This window comes from Eupeodes corollae, chromosome 3 (assembly GCF_945859685.1).
Source record: "Eupeodes corollae chromosome 3, idEupCoro1.1, whole genome shotgun sequence".
NCBI lineage: Eukaryota > Metazoa > Arthropoda > Insecta > Diptera > Syrphidae > Eupeodes > Eupeodes corollae.
The window spans coordinates 52368240-52385447 of NC_079149.1; the positions used below are offsets into that span (position 1 = coordinate 52368240).

The 17208-nt window shown below is 31.7% G+C and overlaps 1 protein-coding gene across 1 annotated transcript; it reads right to left on the reverse strand.

Moving 5' to 3' along the window:
• Positions 1-3131: 3131 nt before the first annotated feature.
• Positions 3132-4785, reverse strand: LOC129951093 (probable cytochrome P450 303a1). The gene is made up of 3 exons (XM_056063102.1): positions 3714-4785; positions 3547-3664; positions 3132-3473 (listed from the first exon to the last, which is right to left on the reverse strand). The coding sequence occupies exons 1-3, from the start codon at positions 4778-4780 to the stop codon at positions 3156-3158; spliced, it is 1503 nt and encodes a 500-aa protein (XP_055919077.1). The 5' UTR covers positions 4781-4785; the 3' UTR covers positions 3132-3155.
• Positions 4786-17208: the final 12423 nt, after the last annotated feature.

A 17208-nucleotide genomic window follows, 5' to 3' on the forward strand; every position in this document is an offset into this window, starting at 1 on the left:
TCCCGCAGATTTCTGACTTGTTTGGACCAATACAATGGACATTCCAACACGACAATGCACCTATTCATACAGCGAGAGCGGTAAAACAGTGGATCGAGTGCCAAAATGTGAAGATGTTGGGGTGGCCTCCATACTCCCCTGACCTGAATATAATAGAGAATGTGTGGGGACTTCTTTCACGTAAAGTATATGAGTCAGGGAGACAGTTTGAAGACAAAAAGTCATTAATAGAAGGTATTAAAAAAGCCTGGGCAGAAATTTCGCTTCAAAATATTGTAAATTTGTATAGTTCTATTCCAAATCGAATTTACGAAACTATTTTAAAAAAAGGGGGGAATACTCATTACTAATTTATTGTTATACATTCCAACTGACACAAAAGTGTAAAATAAATCATTAAATTACAATCAATTCTCTTGTTTAATTGCTTTTTATTCGTTGAACCTATTCAGATGAGCCATATATAATGGTTGTTTTTATGAGTGAAATTGGTCTAGCTTATATGAGATAATAACGGTAAGTTCTCAGACTAAGTTTTTTTTCTATAACTAAGCGTATGATGATACTCTTTCAATATAAGCATAAAAAACAATACATCAATGCATTATATTTGAAGAAACTCTTACAGTAAGGTGAAAAAAAATTGAACCTATTCAGATGAGCGGCAGTGTATGTAGTTATTGAATAATTTTGAATCATCTCGCCCAAAACAACCTTTTAAAAACGCAAAATTTTTAATGATTTAGTAAAATGAATGCTAAAGTCTAAAAGATGATTTAGCTAATTGTAAACGATTTTAACTTTTCATTATACAATTTGCTAAAGTTAAAATCACGGAATGGCTTCTTTAGCTTTTTGCAATTTGCTAAATCCATTACGACATCTGTACAATAGACTAGCGGATGGAATGGTGCAGTCAACGGTGGGGAATTACAATTAATAGGACCGTTTAAACGTATATTTGCTTTGTTTATTTTCACGAACTGTCACTTTTTAGACATGTTTGGCAATTAGTAACTTACTAGTTAGCCAAAGGTTTAAAATTTTGGAGTCCCTTTGTAAACCGGGTGTCTTGTGACAGATTTATGTTCCTATTATTTCAAAAAGTAATAAGCGGTGCGGGGAGGGTGGTCAAGCGGGTACTGCACGTTCACAATCGAGGCATTTTTCAAGAATAACGATTCGTACTTAACTGCGTGTCGATAGTTTTGTTCACACTTTGGTATACGACGAATAAGTGATGGGCCGAGTGTGAATTTCATTCGTTCGTGGAAGCAAAATTTCGCGCAACTGCTTTGGCTATGAACGACCAGGGCTCAGTCGATCTTTAAGGACTCCCAAAAAAAAAGAATTTAAAGTTCCATTCATTCAAAACTCAAATCGCTCAAGAACTCAAAGAAAGCGATTTTGTTTCGCGCAAACATTTTTTTATACCTCAAAAGAGAGTTTACAGCAACAATCCCCGAACTCTACTGAACATAAAAGAAAACATTCGTCGAGAAATCAATGGAATCAAGTTTACTGCAGCTTGTGGCGCGTAACATGAGGCTCCGTTTTGAACAGTATGTGCAACTCGACGGAAGACATTTGGATGAACTAAAATTAAAATCAGCTTTATTAGTCTGTCGTTGAATGTCAAATAAAACAATACATATATTAAATAGATTGTTTTTAAATTTAATCTAAAAATATAAATCTCGCGCCATCCACCCTTTATTTATCAAATTACTTAAAGACTTACTAATAGGTAAACCCTTAATAATAGATTGTTTAACATTTTGCGACATTGCTCTCATACTGTTTAAGTTCTTAGTTATGTTATTAAGAATGTTTGTTGCCAAGTGAAAGTAATGTATTTTTAAATTTGTATTTAAACAATAAACAATAATCGTTACATTTACACTCGTTACTTTGTCAAACTATCGAGTATTTCAAAATGTTATTAAACTGTTCTTAATTTTTGTCGGGGTTTTTGTAATGAATTCTGTTAACCAAATTCAACAACCACCATTAAATTTCCTCTTTGAAAATGTTAAATAGTTTATACTCAAACCATTAAGTAAATTATAAAAAAAATCCCTGGTTTTAAGACTTGCTAGTGTAGAGATGTGAAAATAATTCAAATTTGAAAAATCTGGTCTTTTAAAACTTTGCTATAATTGTTGTGCCTTTTTGACATTTTGGCTGGTGAATAAATTATCTCCCTTACACCAAAAGCTGCTTATGAGAATTAAAATAATATTTTCCTCTCGTTTCATCTGAATCTCTCCACTTAACGCCAATAGCGTTAAATACGGAAAGCAGTCACTCTAAACGTTTTATTTTCAAAATCTATTGATATAAATAATTTAACACAAATTTTAGATTATTTTTAATATTTTGGCTTACAAAGTTTTGTATAGTAATTGCAAGTTTATTAGGAAATTGCAAAGCAGCAGAACTTTAAAAAAAATGGAGCAGCTCTACCTCTGATTGGCAACCAATCAAACATCGGTATACCCCTAGCTACTTGTAACGTAGGCTAAGGCATGATACTATGAAGAAAGCAAACCACAGAAGGTCTAATACGACCACTTGTTGGTCAACCAAGTTAATTTGCTTTATGATAAACTCTAAAACTAATTTCGGTTGGTAGATTTCACATTAGCTCCGTTATAGGAGTTCTTACAAGATACTGCTTAATAGGAAGGCATGCTTTTCGACTTGGAGCTCCTGCAAACGATTTTTGCAGAATCTACATGGATTAAGAGGAAGTAAGGACTTTCTATCTTCATGTCCAGTCCTGTTAAAAAGTCGAATAATCCAACTTGGAGACTTTTACTACAATGATCCTAGTGAACGCTACTCAGTTAGCTCTAACTGATTAAACGAGTTTAGTAGATCGAAAGATCCATTGTTTTTTTCCTAAACAGGTCTCCTTAAAAGCTGCAGATAGTAAATAATGTTTGTTTTTGACTACTCTACAAAATACCGTCATCAATTTTTGACGCATTTGATGCATATTCAAAAACGGTAGAAGAGTATCTTTTATAACCACTGATAATGAAATTGAATACATTTAATTTTGTACAAAGAAAAGCATTTTTAAATATTAATATATAAGAACTTTATTTATTTTCCCTAATTCTGACTTAAAAATAACGATATTCTTGGATCTAACACCGAGCTTCAACTAGAGCATTAAACAATTGCGGTCCAGCAGTGACTCCGTCTATTGGTTCATCGCTGGGAATTGGATCACCTTTTGGTATTTTAAATGTAAAACTCTGCAAAAGTGTCGTCACAAAAAAGAAAATATTTTGTTTGCCTAACATTTCGCCCATACACCGATGTCGACCATAACCAAAAGCTGAAAAATCAGGTGCCTTAAATTTGCCATCAACAAAATAACGATCAGGCCAAAATCTCTCAGGATCAGGAAAGTCTTTGGAATTCATGAGCATACCGCGAAAACAAGCAACAACCATTGTATCCTGCGAAAAGAAAAAAAGAAAATGACCTTGGACTTAAGTATGAGCCAGTTAAGATTTAGACTAAATGAAATACCTTTGGAATATGGTATCCACAAAGTCTGGTATCTTTTAAAGCTCGATGTGGAACGCCAAATGTGTTTCCCATGAAAAATCTCAACGCTTCATAAACAATTGCTTCGCAATATGGCAGGCTGAAAAAATACAATCAAACTAATTGTTTGGAAAGCAAATTAAATTTACTTGGGCTTATCTTCCCAACATGGCTGCCTTTCACGACCAATAACGGAATCCAACTCCGACTGTGCTTTCTTTTGAATCTCTGGATTCTTTGCCATTTGGAGGAATGCAAAACCCAAACTTTTATTTGTGGTTTCCGATCCAGCCAAAAACAGATCCAAACAAACCGAAAGCAGTTGTTCATCCGAAAACGACTCAGGGTGTCCTGGTTTAGCTATCTCCTGCAAGTAGGCATCCATTAGATCTCTTGGTGGAGCATCAAGGTTCAGTGTTTGACGATGTTCTTCGACTTCTTGCCGAAGAAACGCGTAGAATCTACGATGCGACTCGACAAAACCATTAAATCCTGAGAATTCTGGAGCCAAATATCTCATAAAAGGAAACTGACTGAACATAGATCCAATCATGTCTACGTTCTTCAGAAGTTCATAGAACATATTCAGAAGTGACATAACATCGTCACTTTCACGATCGTATCTCTTACTAGCCATAAGTCGCCATAAACTATTTAGTACAAATACAGGAAACAGGTCTTGCATGTAAATAATTGCACTTTTGCCTCCTCCTTCTTTATCGATTCTCTTTCGTATATCATCAGCCAAATATTGTGCTTCTTCTTGAACAAAAATTATAATGTCCCGACGGGTGAATCCAAAGTCCTTAAGATGACGAATTATAAATCGACGTTGTTCCACCCAAAAGCCTTCGTCAGCTAAGAGTATGCCTTTCTTGGAGTTAAAGGTTCGAGTGCGATAGAATAGACCCTCCGGACGGCCATCAAGATCTTCATTGAAGCCCATTTCTTGGATGGCATTTTTATAGTAGGCTACCACCACTTGGTCTTTGCCAATTTTCAATCCATAAACTCCATAGGGGTTGACAAAAGTTTTGACCAGTTCATCAATTACTCGGCAGAAGAGACCAGTTTTAAGGCGCAGCTGGGACAGTTGAAGTGCACATCCAACGATAGGATACCATCGTGGTCCAGGAGGGAAATTTTCTGGTTTCTTGCAATCCCAAAACAGGAAGAGAAGTATCAGGATAGAGAAGAATATTACTGTATAGAACATTGCGAGAAAATCTATAAGGAAAATAATATATTAATAATTTATTGAAATATTATTAATCAAATAATGTTTTAAAATCTAAAGAGCTCAGATCAATAGTCATGTGGCAGGACTCGGTCAGATCCAATCACTTTAGCAATACGGCTATTATAATTTGGTGTGTTTTAAAGGTTGGTGGAGTAATTGGTCCTAACTTCTTTTAAAGACGATGCTGGCCTGTGACATTGTGGTTAATGGCGACAGCTGTGGAAAGATTCGTTCATCAATTTTGCACGAGCTGTGGTTTTAACGAGATGGCCCAATATGTCACACAGCTTGTGCCACAATTTATTTAGTGAAGGAAACGTTTAGTTAATTGACTTTTAGGATATCACAATTTTCGTTGGGGATATGTGAAGTCACTAGTCTAAGCCGATAAGCTACAAACGATTGACTACTATGAATACAACATTAACCAAGTTATTGCCCATACACGGCCACAAATGTTTCAAAAATGTCTTCGAAAATTGGACCTCCAGATTAGAATATGTCACGGACAGCCTTGGCGATCATATGTCAGAAATCATACTTATAAATATTAGAAAACTATCTTTTGAATAAATAAAATTTCATGTCAATTTACAAAAACCATCTTTGTTAAATCCCTTTTTAAAGTTCTATAATCCAAAAAAAAGATACAGTAAGATTATTGCACTTGATACTTTAAAGGAAATTGATGAAATCTGGCTTTTTGTTTCAAAAAGTCCTTATACTTGGGATTTAAAATCATTAATTTAAAGTTGTTTTAGATGTATTAAAGTCTGCAACTTATAATGTACAGAACTCCGTTTTGTCCCCGACGCGAGATATACATACCATTCTAATGAAACTGAACATCTCGATATTCTTAGCATGCGCACCAGCTACCGCTTCTTTTCGCCAAATTGTCTCATCTCTCCAGCAACTTACTTAAGCTTTTTGGGAAGTATTTAAAGAAAAGCTTATTTTGAAAGTTTATGTAAGATTTGTGACATAATTAACTTAATAACTTCACTTCGAACATCGTTGAAGGTAATGCCGCACACTTTTTACCATTATTTTAACGGACTATATTCTATGTTGTAGAGAAGTTCGTTTTTTAGCCGTACTGCGAGAATGTGGAATTCTTTCTTTATGTTTTAAAATGCCAATTGCACTTAAGATTTTGACTTATACGAGGTTTCAAGGTTTCAGGTGAGGTAACATTAGAATCTCTAAGACCTAATGGTAAACTTTTTTTAAAAAAACAATGCAACTAAAGTAAGTTTGAGACAGGTATTATTTTGTACAGTATCTTGAGTAAATAGTTTATTTTCTCATATTTTGAGTTTAGACATAAGTAGTTTAGATATGTATTAAACTGACACTCATTTTTAAAAAAATCCAGAACAACAAATAAAGCAAATTTTTAAGTGAATTACAAAAATTGGAAGATGTTAAAAAGAAGTGAAAAAGCGGAAATCACACTCCTTGCTACTAAAAATCCTTATCGGGAGAAAAGACAGATTAAAACCATTTATTGGGCTGAGATTCTGAATGGAACCATAAATTATTCACTTCAAGTTGCCGGAAAACATTAATGGTCAAAAATATTAAGAGTTTCTTCAAAAGACAGGCTGTTTAAAACTAATACTGTGGCCTTCAAGTTCACCGAACCATTGATTTGCAAAAAAAAAAAAATAGTACAGCAGGGGCTCGAAAAAGCGTATCGAGGCAACTATGGACTAATACATTTGTGCAGATTGTGTATATATAATTGGAAAACAAATATGTATTATGTATACATATAAGATAAAACAACAAAAATAGGCTGGGGTGCGACCCACACTGATAACTTCCCATCCCGTCTGTCTATTTGTTTTGCTTAAAAGTTTGCAGGTTTTCGTGTTTTATTAAAAAAAGGTGTCAGTTGAATTATTCTTGAACATTTTAATTTTTACAAAGATAAAACGTCAAAGTTTTAATACTCGAGCAAATGCATATTAGCTCTATAAATAACCTATCCACGTTAGGTACTTAACGCTATTCGAAATTATAACATTTGGAAATCGGTATTATTGTTGAGTAACTTTCTATGCGAGGAACACGAATTTCCATCAAAAACTCCTTGTCGCTACTTTTGCTAATGAACAAAATCATCCCACTCACAGATTTGAAGGATTCTGTTTACTATTTACCTCAAGTGCCATGACACATGAAACTTACAAGTGCAATGCTTACACTTTAATTCGTTTAAGTTATGGGTTTAAATAAGTAAATAAATTGGGTGGCGCAATATTCCGTTGTGAACTTGGGCCTAGTGACTTACAACACTCAACCATTCCTGTATGCGAGTAATTGCAGGGATTGAGGGGACCTACATTGTATATGCCGAATCCGAACTGCTAATTTACTCTTGGACAATTTGTAAATTCCTCGCAAGAGGCATTACCCGTGCAAATAACTTTAGGTGGCACAGGCGGGATCGAACCCAAGACCTCTCGCATGACAGTCAAACGCACTAACCATTATGCCACGGGTATGGATTTACCGTGAAAAAATGTATCTTAAACGTTTTTTAGACCTATATTGTGATCCCGTTTCAAAAGATAATAAAAGTCGAAAATTTAGAGACATGACTATATAAGTGACGTTAACATTTAAACTTAAACAAGATAATGCTCCAAAAATGTCTGAGACAAAGGAAATGTCGATTCCAATGAATTTTTCAAATCTGAACTGCATAACTCTTTACATAAGAAGGACCCCCGAGATTACTTTTTAGTTAGAGTTCAATATATCTTCCTTTTTGCTTTTTTTTACAATATCATTTAAAAAATAACATATAAATATCCTATTCACATTTATTAAATAATTTTATTTTTAAAATTATAACAGTTCAACTGACCATACTTGAAAACTGAACTTACGCAATAAAAAATAAATAAGTTAACTTCCGGGTACATATAAGTTTCAATTAAAAGTCTTTATTGAAATTAAATTTATTATGCAAATAAACACAACTTATTTTGCCACACAGTTCATTTCACAACACTCAATAATTTCCTTTAATACAATTTATATTATATTATGAGATTGTATAACACATCGATAAAGTAACGAGTTCACAACTCTTCTCGATTCAAAAGAAATTCACTTTCACTTGTTTTGAAGAATGAATCAGTAGAGTCTTCCCTTGAGAGATAACCTGACCAAATGGCTAACACAACTCGAACTAAAATTACAGATTTACTCGGATTCGACTTTTATATGAATCTCTTCGATGGTAATTCAAATGTGCATCTTTTGAAATGGAAGGGGTTGTTGGACAGGAAACTGCAAACAACTTGTCTTAAACTACTACTGCATCATCTCGCTTGCCGGCTGGCCACTACCACTTAACTCAAAAGTGTAAAGTTGGTTACCTGAATATACTGATGCTTATACCACCAGTTTTATGGAGCAGTTGTTGCACTATGTGAGGGTGCAAAAGTACATTGATTAACTTCATCTAAACGTTACATGCAACACAAGACACAACCAGTTGTTAATTCAAAGAAATGGGTAAGCCAATACAAACTGAAATATACGAGTATCATTGATATCTTTATTATCTTCTTGAGGTTTTTTCTTGTTTAAGGTCGGCAGACTAGAGGGGCTTAAAGCCATAGGCTACAGTAAATAAACTTTGTCTTTGAAATTTGAAGGAGCAATTGCAGTAACATTGAAAGTAATTTCATACAAAAAAATCCTTACGGCCGCTACTTTTAGTGGTAGACTAGGAAACCCGTCTATCACAAAAAAACGCATTTGATGATTAAATATGTTTTCTGGCATATGGCATCTGCGACTGCACTTTATGAACACAGCCGAACACAGTGCTTCAACGAAAAGAAGTCGAAAAGTATCAAACCATAAGGACAGGTCTATTTCTTGAGATAATTCGCTGTTTAAGAACTTATATAATAAAATGATTTTAAGCGAAGTTTGCATGTGAAAGGGTCGATCTTACGAAAGTTGTTATAAATAAATATACATCAAATCCGTTTTTAAGTTGATTAAGTTTTATTTTTTACAAATAAACTCACAATGAAAAAAGAACATTTTTATTAAGTATGTTTTCTCAAGAAAGAACAATTGCCAAACATTCAAGTAAACACAAAAAGTACGCGTACTGTACGCCCAAGTGTATGTTTTTAAAAAAATTGTTATTTGCAACACAATACACACTTCTTATTGTTGACCACATTTAAATATGTTAAAATCTTCTTTTTAACTTTCCATAGGAAGTTATTGTAATGGGTCCGATTTGTCGAATTGATAATTTTAACATTTCTCGACGTTTCAAGGTCCCTAGAGTCGAAATAAAAGATTTTTACAAAGATGTCTCTGTGTGCGACATTTATTTCGTCGTCCATAGCTCAAGAACCGGAAGGGATATCGACTTCAAATAAATTTTGTTATACAGATAATAATGCAGAAAGGGCTCTCAAGAAAATTGCGTGGGTGGTTTTTTTACCATAGCACTTTAAAAAAAGTTGAACATTTTGATTAAACCTAAATATCTCACGAACTCATAACGCTAGAAACTTGAATTAAATGTATTATTATATATTGTAGCGTAATACCAACCCAGTAGCTATATTTTTGAAAAAAAAATCCAATGAACGGTTATTTTATAAATCAAATCAACTGAAAAATAAAATTGTCACATCGAAAATTTTACGAATACAAAATGATTTTACTGCCAAAACAATTTTGTACAACGAAAAATAGTGTTTTTAACGTCTGGTAAAATTTTGAGGAAAATTAAATTGACTGTTTTTTTATAAAAAATAAAAACTTAAAAAAACTATTAGTCAAAGTTGGTAAAAATTTACTTTCGACTCAAATAGCTTTTTCAAAAATTAAAAATATTGTCTTCAAACTTTTTTTTATTTCACAAATAATTTTTTTCGATATTTCCCTTTTCGTAATTTTCGAAACGATAATCGTCACAACGATTATCATTAACGATGTCGTCAATACTTTGCTTCACGTAACTTTATCACTATCGTCTCGTCATTCCTTATCAGTATAAGAGCGTTCAGTATATTTTAAATACTCTTATACTATGACTGAAATGTCAAAATAAACTCAACGAAGTATAATGTGTGTTCAATAACTTAAAAATGTTATAAAACTTCGTTTCTGTCTTTGGGAAATTTTGAAAATTTGCAAAAACTGTATACATGTCAACTATTTTGTGATGTTTATTGTTATTGTTACTTTTTGTGTTTTTATTTGTTGCCGCCGACGATAAAACTATTAGATCAAAATGTCTATTTCATGTCTGATATTTTTGTGAATCAGCTGTAATAATAAACCCAATGCTGTGCAAGAGAAGGAAGATAAGACTCCATTTTATTTAAAATGAACATAACTTGGCTTCAAAAATATATTTTGTTTAACTACTTAGGATTACTGCATTGTACAAGAGCGATACTAAAATCATTGCCTGTCGAATATACCAATGTTCCTCCGCCCCAAAAAGTTTCAATAGCTACAGCAAATTTTAATATTGAAGGTATTTACATATGTAAGTAGAACGACAACCATCTGGCGAATTTATTGTTTCCAATATCATTATAAAGTCCTCTTTTACAATTCGAAAACTACAATTGTTTTATTTATTTAACAACAATTTAGAGAGATTACTAAGGTTTTGTATATACAAAAAATGATACATATAGGTTAGAAAAGATAGAAGATTCAATTCATCTCTTAATTTTCTTCGGAACCGAATTAATTGTGTTTTATTTTAATTTTTATTTTCATATTGTAATAAAACTAAACTACACCGAAACATTTTTATTTCAATTTGCTGGGTTATCAATGGAAATTTATAGCAGACGATACCTACTTAGCTATCGTGGAAACGCTATCGTTTTGACGATACCACTTTGACGATTATCGTCTTACGTGAAGTGAGACTATCGTCGAAAGCTTTCGTCTAACGATTATCATTTTACGGAATGAGTCCCCCGTAGTTTTTTTTTAATAAAAATCCCCAAGTTCGTCTTTTCAAAAAAATGCAAATTTGGTAAAAATTGATGTTCGGTTCTTGATATCTCTCAAATTAATTTCATTCATCCATTTTGTAAAAATTTTAAAAATGCTACTAAAATAGGTAAACATTTGTTTTTAAAATCTATTTAAAAAAAATAGATTTTCAAACTAAACTATTTCTTTAAATGAAAAATATTGTTTGTAATTATAAGATGTTCTCAACACAAAATCCTACAAACTTTTAAGCAAAACAAATCGACAGACGGGATGGGAAGTTATCAGTGTGGGTCGCATCTTTTTTGATTGTACTAATTACAATTCAATAAAGTTAAGTGATGAGATTTGACAAAATGTCCCACAGAAAAATATATTTAAGAAAAAAAGGAAAAAGTTGGTATATATTGTAAGACAAAAAAGATTATAACAGTTTTTTTCGTTCAATTTTCGTTCAATGTTACAAAATGAAAATTCACGACCAATTGAAGTACAATTCTCACATTAGTACTATAAAAACTCATCTATATTACAAGCACAGCTACATAAATTTAAGGCTTAAGTCGATATTTAAAAAACAAGCCTATTTTTCTTGACTTCTATGCTATAAGGAAATTTTTAATCGATTCGATTTTTTGAATTGAAATTTTTTACATCTCTCGACGTTTTAAGGATCATAGAATTTATAGGTACCCGTGGCGTGATGTTTAGTGCATTAGACTGTCATGCTTGCCTTTGCCATCTAAGTTCTTTTTCACGATTACTGCCTCTTACGAAGAATTAACAAATCCTCTATTTTCTTGTCATAAAAGTGCTTTCGTTCGGATTCGGCTTAAAATTGTAGGTCTTCTCCATCCTTGACAACATTACTCAACAGAATCTATTGAGAATTGTAAGTCAATAGGACGAATTTATTTATTTTTTATATCTGAGTGCGTGAGTACGAACTTTTGTACAGGGTTATCCATTTTGCGGTTTTAAAAGTAAACTTTAATAAAACACATATTAAATATTTGTTTTCATGATATTTCTTTCATTGTAAAGTTTGAACGCTGAAATTATGTGTGAAATACTACACATTGCGCATTGTTGCAATCATCGATTCTTTTCAGGTAATTTTCGACCACTTTTTGACACGTATTGGAAAGTATCTCAGCCATAACTTGACGAATGTTCGTTTTTTTTTAGTGCTCAAGAGTTAAAGTTTTATCTGCATAAACACGGTCTTTCTCCTAGCTCCACAAAATCCATCGAAGTCAAATCGCATGATCTTGGTTGCCAGTTGATATCGCCATGACGAAGAATTACGCTCCCAGGAAAGCCATATTTGCTTGAGTTGAAACCACACATCCTCCAAGTCATATCGTTATCATATGACCATAACTCTCCGAATTGACGGGGACAGTCGTTCCATCGTCGTTTTCGAAAAAGTATGGTCCAATCAAACTTCCGGACCAAAGAGCGCACCAAACCTCTCTTCACTTACTTGAGGATTCTCAGAGCCCAAAATACGACAATTTTGTTTAATAACATAACCACAGAGTGCGAAATGTGCTTCGTCGCTGAAGAACATTTTGTTGGAAAAATCGCCGTCCAGCGCTTGTTGTTGAAGCACCCATTCGACGTATCTTCGACGTTATGAGTGGTCAGTTGGCTTCAGTTGTTGTGTGAGCTGGACTTTATATGGATGTGCAATAAGAGAGTCCTAGTTCCTGGAAACGAGGAATCGACACAATCGGGTCTTCGGCAGCACTTTCACTTACAGCAGCGATATTTTCAGTGGTACGAGCAAAGCGATTATGGACAGGCCTTAGAGTATCTGTAACCAATCCAGTCTCTTCAAATTTCTTCACAATTTTGACAATTGCTTACGAAGTTGGACGATTATATAAACAATAATATCCTCTTATAAAGCACGATATGTGGCTGTGACAGAATCACCAATTTTGATGTAGGTTTTAACAATTTTAATGCTTTGCTCTATAGTTAAGCAAAAATCATCATCGTAAATCAAAAATTGGTTAAAAAACTAATTTCGACAGAAGTCGAACTCCAGCACTATACTTTTGAAACCACAAATGGATAACCTGTTACGTCCGTACGTTAGCGATACCATTTTTATTAATTTTATCTCAAGAACCATTAGAGATATCAACTTCAAATACATTTTGTTATACAGATTATAACACAGAACGAATCAGAAAGGCCTTACAAAAAATTGTGTGGGTCGTTTTTACTATGGCAATTAAAAAAGTGAACATTTAAGTTGACCTTAAATATCTCCCAACCAATTACGCTAGCGACTTGAAATAAATTTTATATAATATAATGTCAAAAATAAAATGAACGGGTTTTTTTCAGTACAACAGCACTAAAAATAGGTAAACATTGGTTTTTGATTCAAATATTTTGGGAATAATTTTGCTGCGTATAAAATTACTTCATTATGTAGAACATTTTTTTAACAATGATATTTTTTGATTTAAACAAATTTATTTTTTTTTTATAAAAAATAAAAATCTTTATTACTAAAATTTGGTACAAAATGATTTTAAGCCGAAATATCTCGAAAACAAATGAGAGCATTAATTTTAAAATTGTATGATTCTGCTCCAAACACTGTGTTGATACGAGTAACGAGAATTTATATAGTTTTGGGAAAAATTCGATTGACAATTTTTATTATAGAACTTTCTTCTATAAGCCTCCAAAAATAACTAAGAGCTCACAAAAATGGGTTTTCGACTCAAGTATCCTGACAACAAAAAAAAGACTATTGATTTCAACTTTTTTGTATCTTATACCAAGATTTGTTTTTGATATTTTTTAAATTTATTACTAATTGAGATAAAAATAAAAACCTGAAACAAAAACATACCTAAAAGTATGTACTAAAAATTAAATTTTGAGTTAAAAATCTTGAGAATAAAAGAAGTCACTGACTTTCAAATTGTTTCTTGCCATAGAAATATTGTTGTTAATGCTATACAGTGTTTTGTTTACAAATATTTTGATTTATCTCTTCCAAACAACATCTTTACATTAAGAAACTTAAACTTTAGTTTTGGATTGCGTATCTATCTACTCTTTCAATAATGTCTCTCAATAAAAAAAAAATTTACTTGTTTGCAAAAACAGAACCATTTGAAAATTTTCAGCGGGGTCCAATGGGAAGTTATTAGAGTGGGATGCATCCCAACCTCTTTTTAAATTTAAAGGCGAGTGTGAAAATAAGTTTATTCGTGTTCTGTTTATTCGTGTTACATTAGCCATGTTTTTTTGGTATTCCATATATAGTACAGTGAGAAATTGCCAGCATAACGATCCGCAGTAGTCCGGTTTTATATTTTTGAAAGTTGATAGAATTGTATATTTGCCAGAATAATTTATCAAAAAAAAATAGCAAAATTCTTAACAGGGGTGAAATCGTGTAAGCTGATTTTTGATAGTTGACTACCAAAATCAAGAAAATACGTCTGTTAAATGTGATAGTCGATTTCAAAGTTTTAACCAAACAATTTGACATAAAATAAAAGCCTCAAGAAGGGGTTTGTCCGCAGACTACTACATTAACATGTTGTGTTGAAGCAAGTTTGAAGCTCAGCTCAATTATATGTACATATACTTGAATCGAGTTCAAATGATCTTTATTCGACTCGATTCTGGCCGGGGATCGGAGTCGAGTAAAAAGTTGTGAAGAAAAACCTGTGTTTAGGAATTGGTTTAACAGATAATGCTTTATGGTCTGTTTATTTGCATGTTTTTGTACAAAAAATATATTTTTGTTTTAATCAAATTTAAAAAAAAAATTCACATTGAGTAGGTAGCATATTCTTATATGGTGCTGAACTATTATGTTTTTCATTGTTTAACACAAATCAAACTATCCCACTTGTACTTCATAAGAAACATCGAATGACCATTTGCATTTTTAAAAGTGCTGTCAAACTTAATCAGTTTTAAATCTTCTTGTGCGGTAGATGCATTTAATCTAAACTGAGATAAACTCTTGATAGAAACATAGCAAAACTTAATTATCTTTAACTTTCCATAGGAGGTTATTGTAATGGGTCCGATTTGTCAAACTGAAAATTTTGGCATTTCTCGACGTTTCAAGGTCCCTAGAGTCGAAATAAAAGATTTTTTAAAAAGATGTCTGTGCGTGCGTGTGTACGTATGTTTGTACGTTAGTACGTTTGTCCGTTCGCGACGTTTTTTTCGTTGTCCATAGCTCAAGAACCAAAAGAGATATCAACATCAAATAAATTTTGTTATACAGATAAAAAGGCAGAAAGATGCAAAAAGGGCTCTCAAGAAAATTGCGTGGGTAGTTTTTTTACCATAGCAGTTTGAAAAAAAGGTGAACATTTTGGTTAACCATAAATATCTTACGAACCAAAAACGCTAGAGACTTCAATTTAATTGTGTATAATATACTGTAACGTGATATCAAAGAAGTATATTTTTTGAAAAAAAATTCATTTAACGGTTTTTTTTATAAATCAAAAAAAAATTTGTCACCTCCAAAACTTTTACGACTAAAATATGATTTCAGCTCGAAAACAATTTTGTGCAACGAAAAGTAATGCTTTTTACATCTGATAAAATTTTGAGAAATATCAAATTGGCATTTTTTTTATAAAAAATAAAAATCTAAAAAAAACATTACTCAAAGTTGGTAAAAATTGAAAATCGATTCAAAAATTTTTTTCAAAAACTTGAAATTTAGGCTTCAGTTTAATTTTATCTTATAAGAAATATTGTTTTCAACATTCTGAAAAATTTTGAGAAAAATCGAATTGACAGTTTTCTTACAAAAAATAAAAACCTAAAAAAAAAATTAATAAAAGTTCGTAAAAATTTATTTTCGACTCAAATATCTTTTTAAAACTTTGAGATATTGGCTTTAATTTACTTTTATCTTTCAAAAACTGTTGTATTCAACATTCAGTAAAATTTTGAAAAAATCGATTTGAGAGTTTTTTTTTACAAAAAATTAAAATTGGTAAAAAATGATTTTCGACTCAAATATCTGTTCAAAAATTTGAGAGGATAGCTTCTTAATAATTTTTACTTATGAGAAATGTTGTTACCAACATAAGAACAAATTTTGAGAAAAATCAAATTGACAGTTTTCTTACAAAAAATAAAAACCTAAAAAAAATTTATAAAAGTTAGTAAAAACTGATTTTCGATTCAAATATCTTTTCAAAAACTGTAGATATTGGCTTTAAGCTACTTTTATCTTTCAAAAATTATTGTTGTAAACATTCAGTAAAATATTGAAAAAAAAATCGAATTGACAGTTTTTGTACAAAAAATTAAAAACCTAAAAAAAATTTAACAAAAGTTGTTACAAATTGTTTTTCGACTCAAATGTCTTTTCAAAAATTTGAAATATTGGCTTCAAACTTATTTTATTTCACAAAAAACATTGTTTTCGATGTTCAGTACTTTTTATATAAAAATCCAACAGTCCGTTTTTTCATAAAAAATAAAATCTACAAAAAATAGTACGAAAATTTGGTAAAAATTGATACTAGTACATATAGACAAACTTTTAAGCAAGACAAATCGACAGACAAGATGGGAAGTTATAAGTGTGGGTCGCCTCTTTTTTCTATTATCTCCTGCAAAATAAACCCAGTTATTCAATTTTCATTAACAAAACTAAATAACAGTAACAGATTGAATGCACAACTACTCAACGAACACAGCCATCGAGATACAAATGCAATATCAATCATACCAACATTTGAGAACGAAATCACATAAGATACATTCGAGACTCGTAAAAATGTCAAAAACCCATCCGTTGTAAGATTCTACTTCAACTTTTATCGGTAGTATTCATACTGCGGATATTGTTTTTGTTATTCGTGTAAGATCCTGCTATACTCTTGATAGATTTTTCAACAAAACAAGAGTATTTAAAGCATCAAAATACTCTTTTTCCATTTTAAAATATAACTTATTCATTTCGGGACACCCCATCTTTAATGGAATCTTCTACCACAATGCCCATGCAAATGCGCTATGTCACGTTAAAAACCTTCATTAGTTAGAAGAGTTTTAAGAGTGTTTAAAATTAACAATTAACCAAGACTTTTTAAATTAAAAACGGATTTAAATAGAATCAGCTTATGGCTTAAGAACTGTTTTCTATTAAAACTTTTAGAAAAATAAAATTTAAAATTTACAAGTAATAATACTCAAAATTTGTAAAAACTAATGTTCGATTCAAATACTTTTTTGAATTTAAAAATGTATTCATTCCATGCATAACTTTGTTGTTAACGTTGGATAATGTTATGTAGAAAATAATGTTGAAATTGATAAAAAATTAGACTTTCGACTAAAAATGTCGAGAACAAAAACAAATATTGAAATCA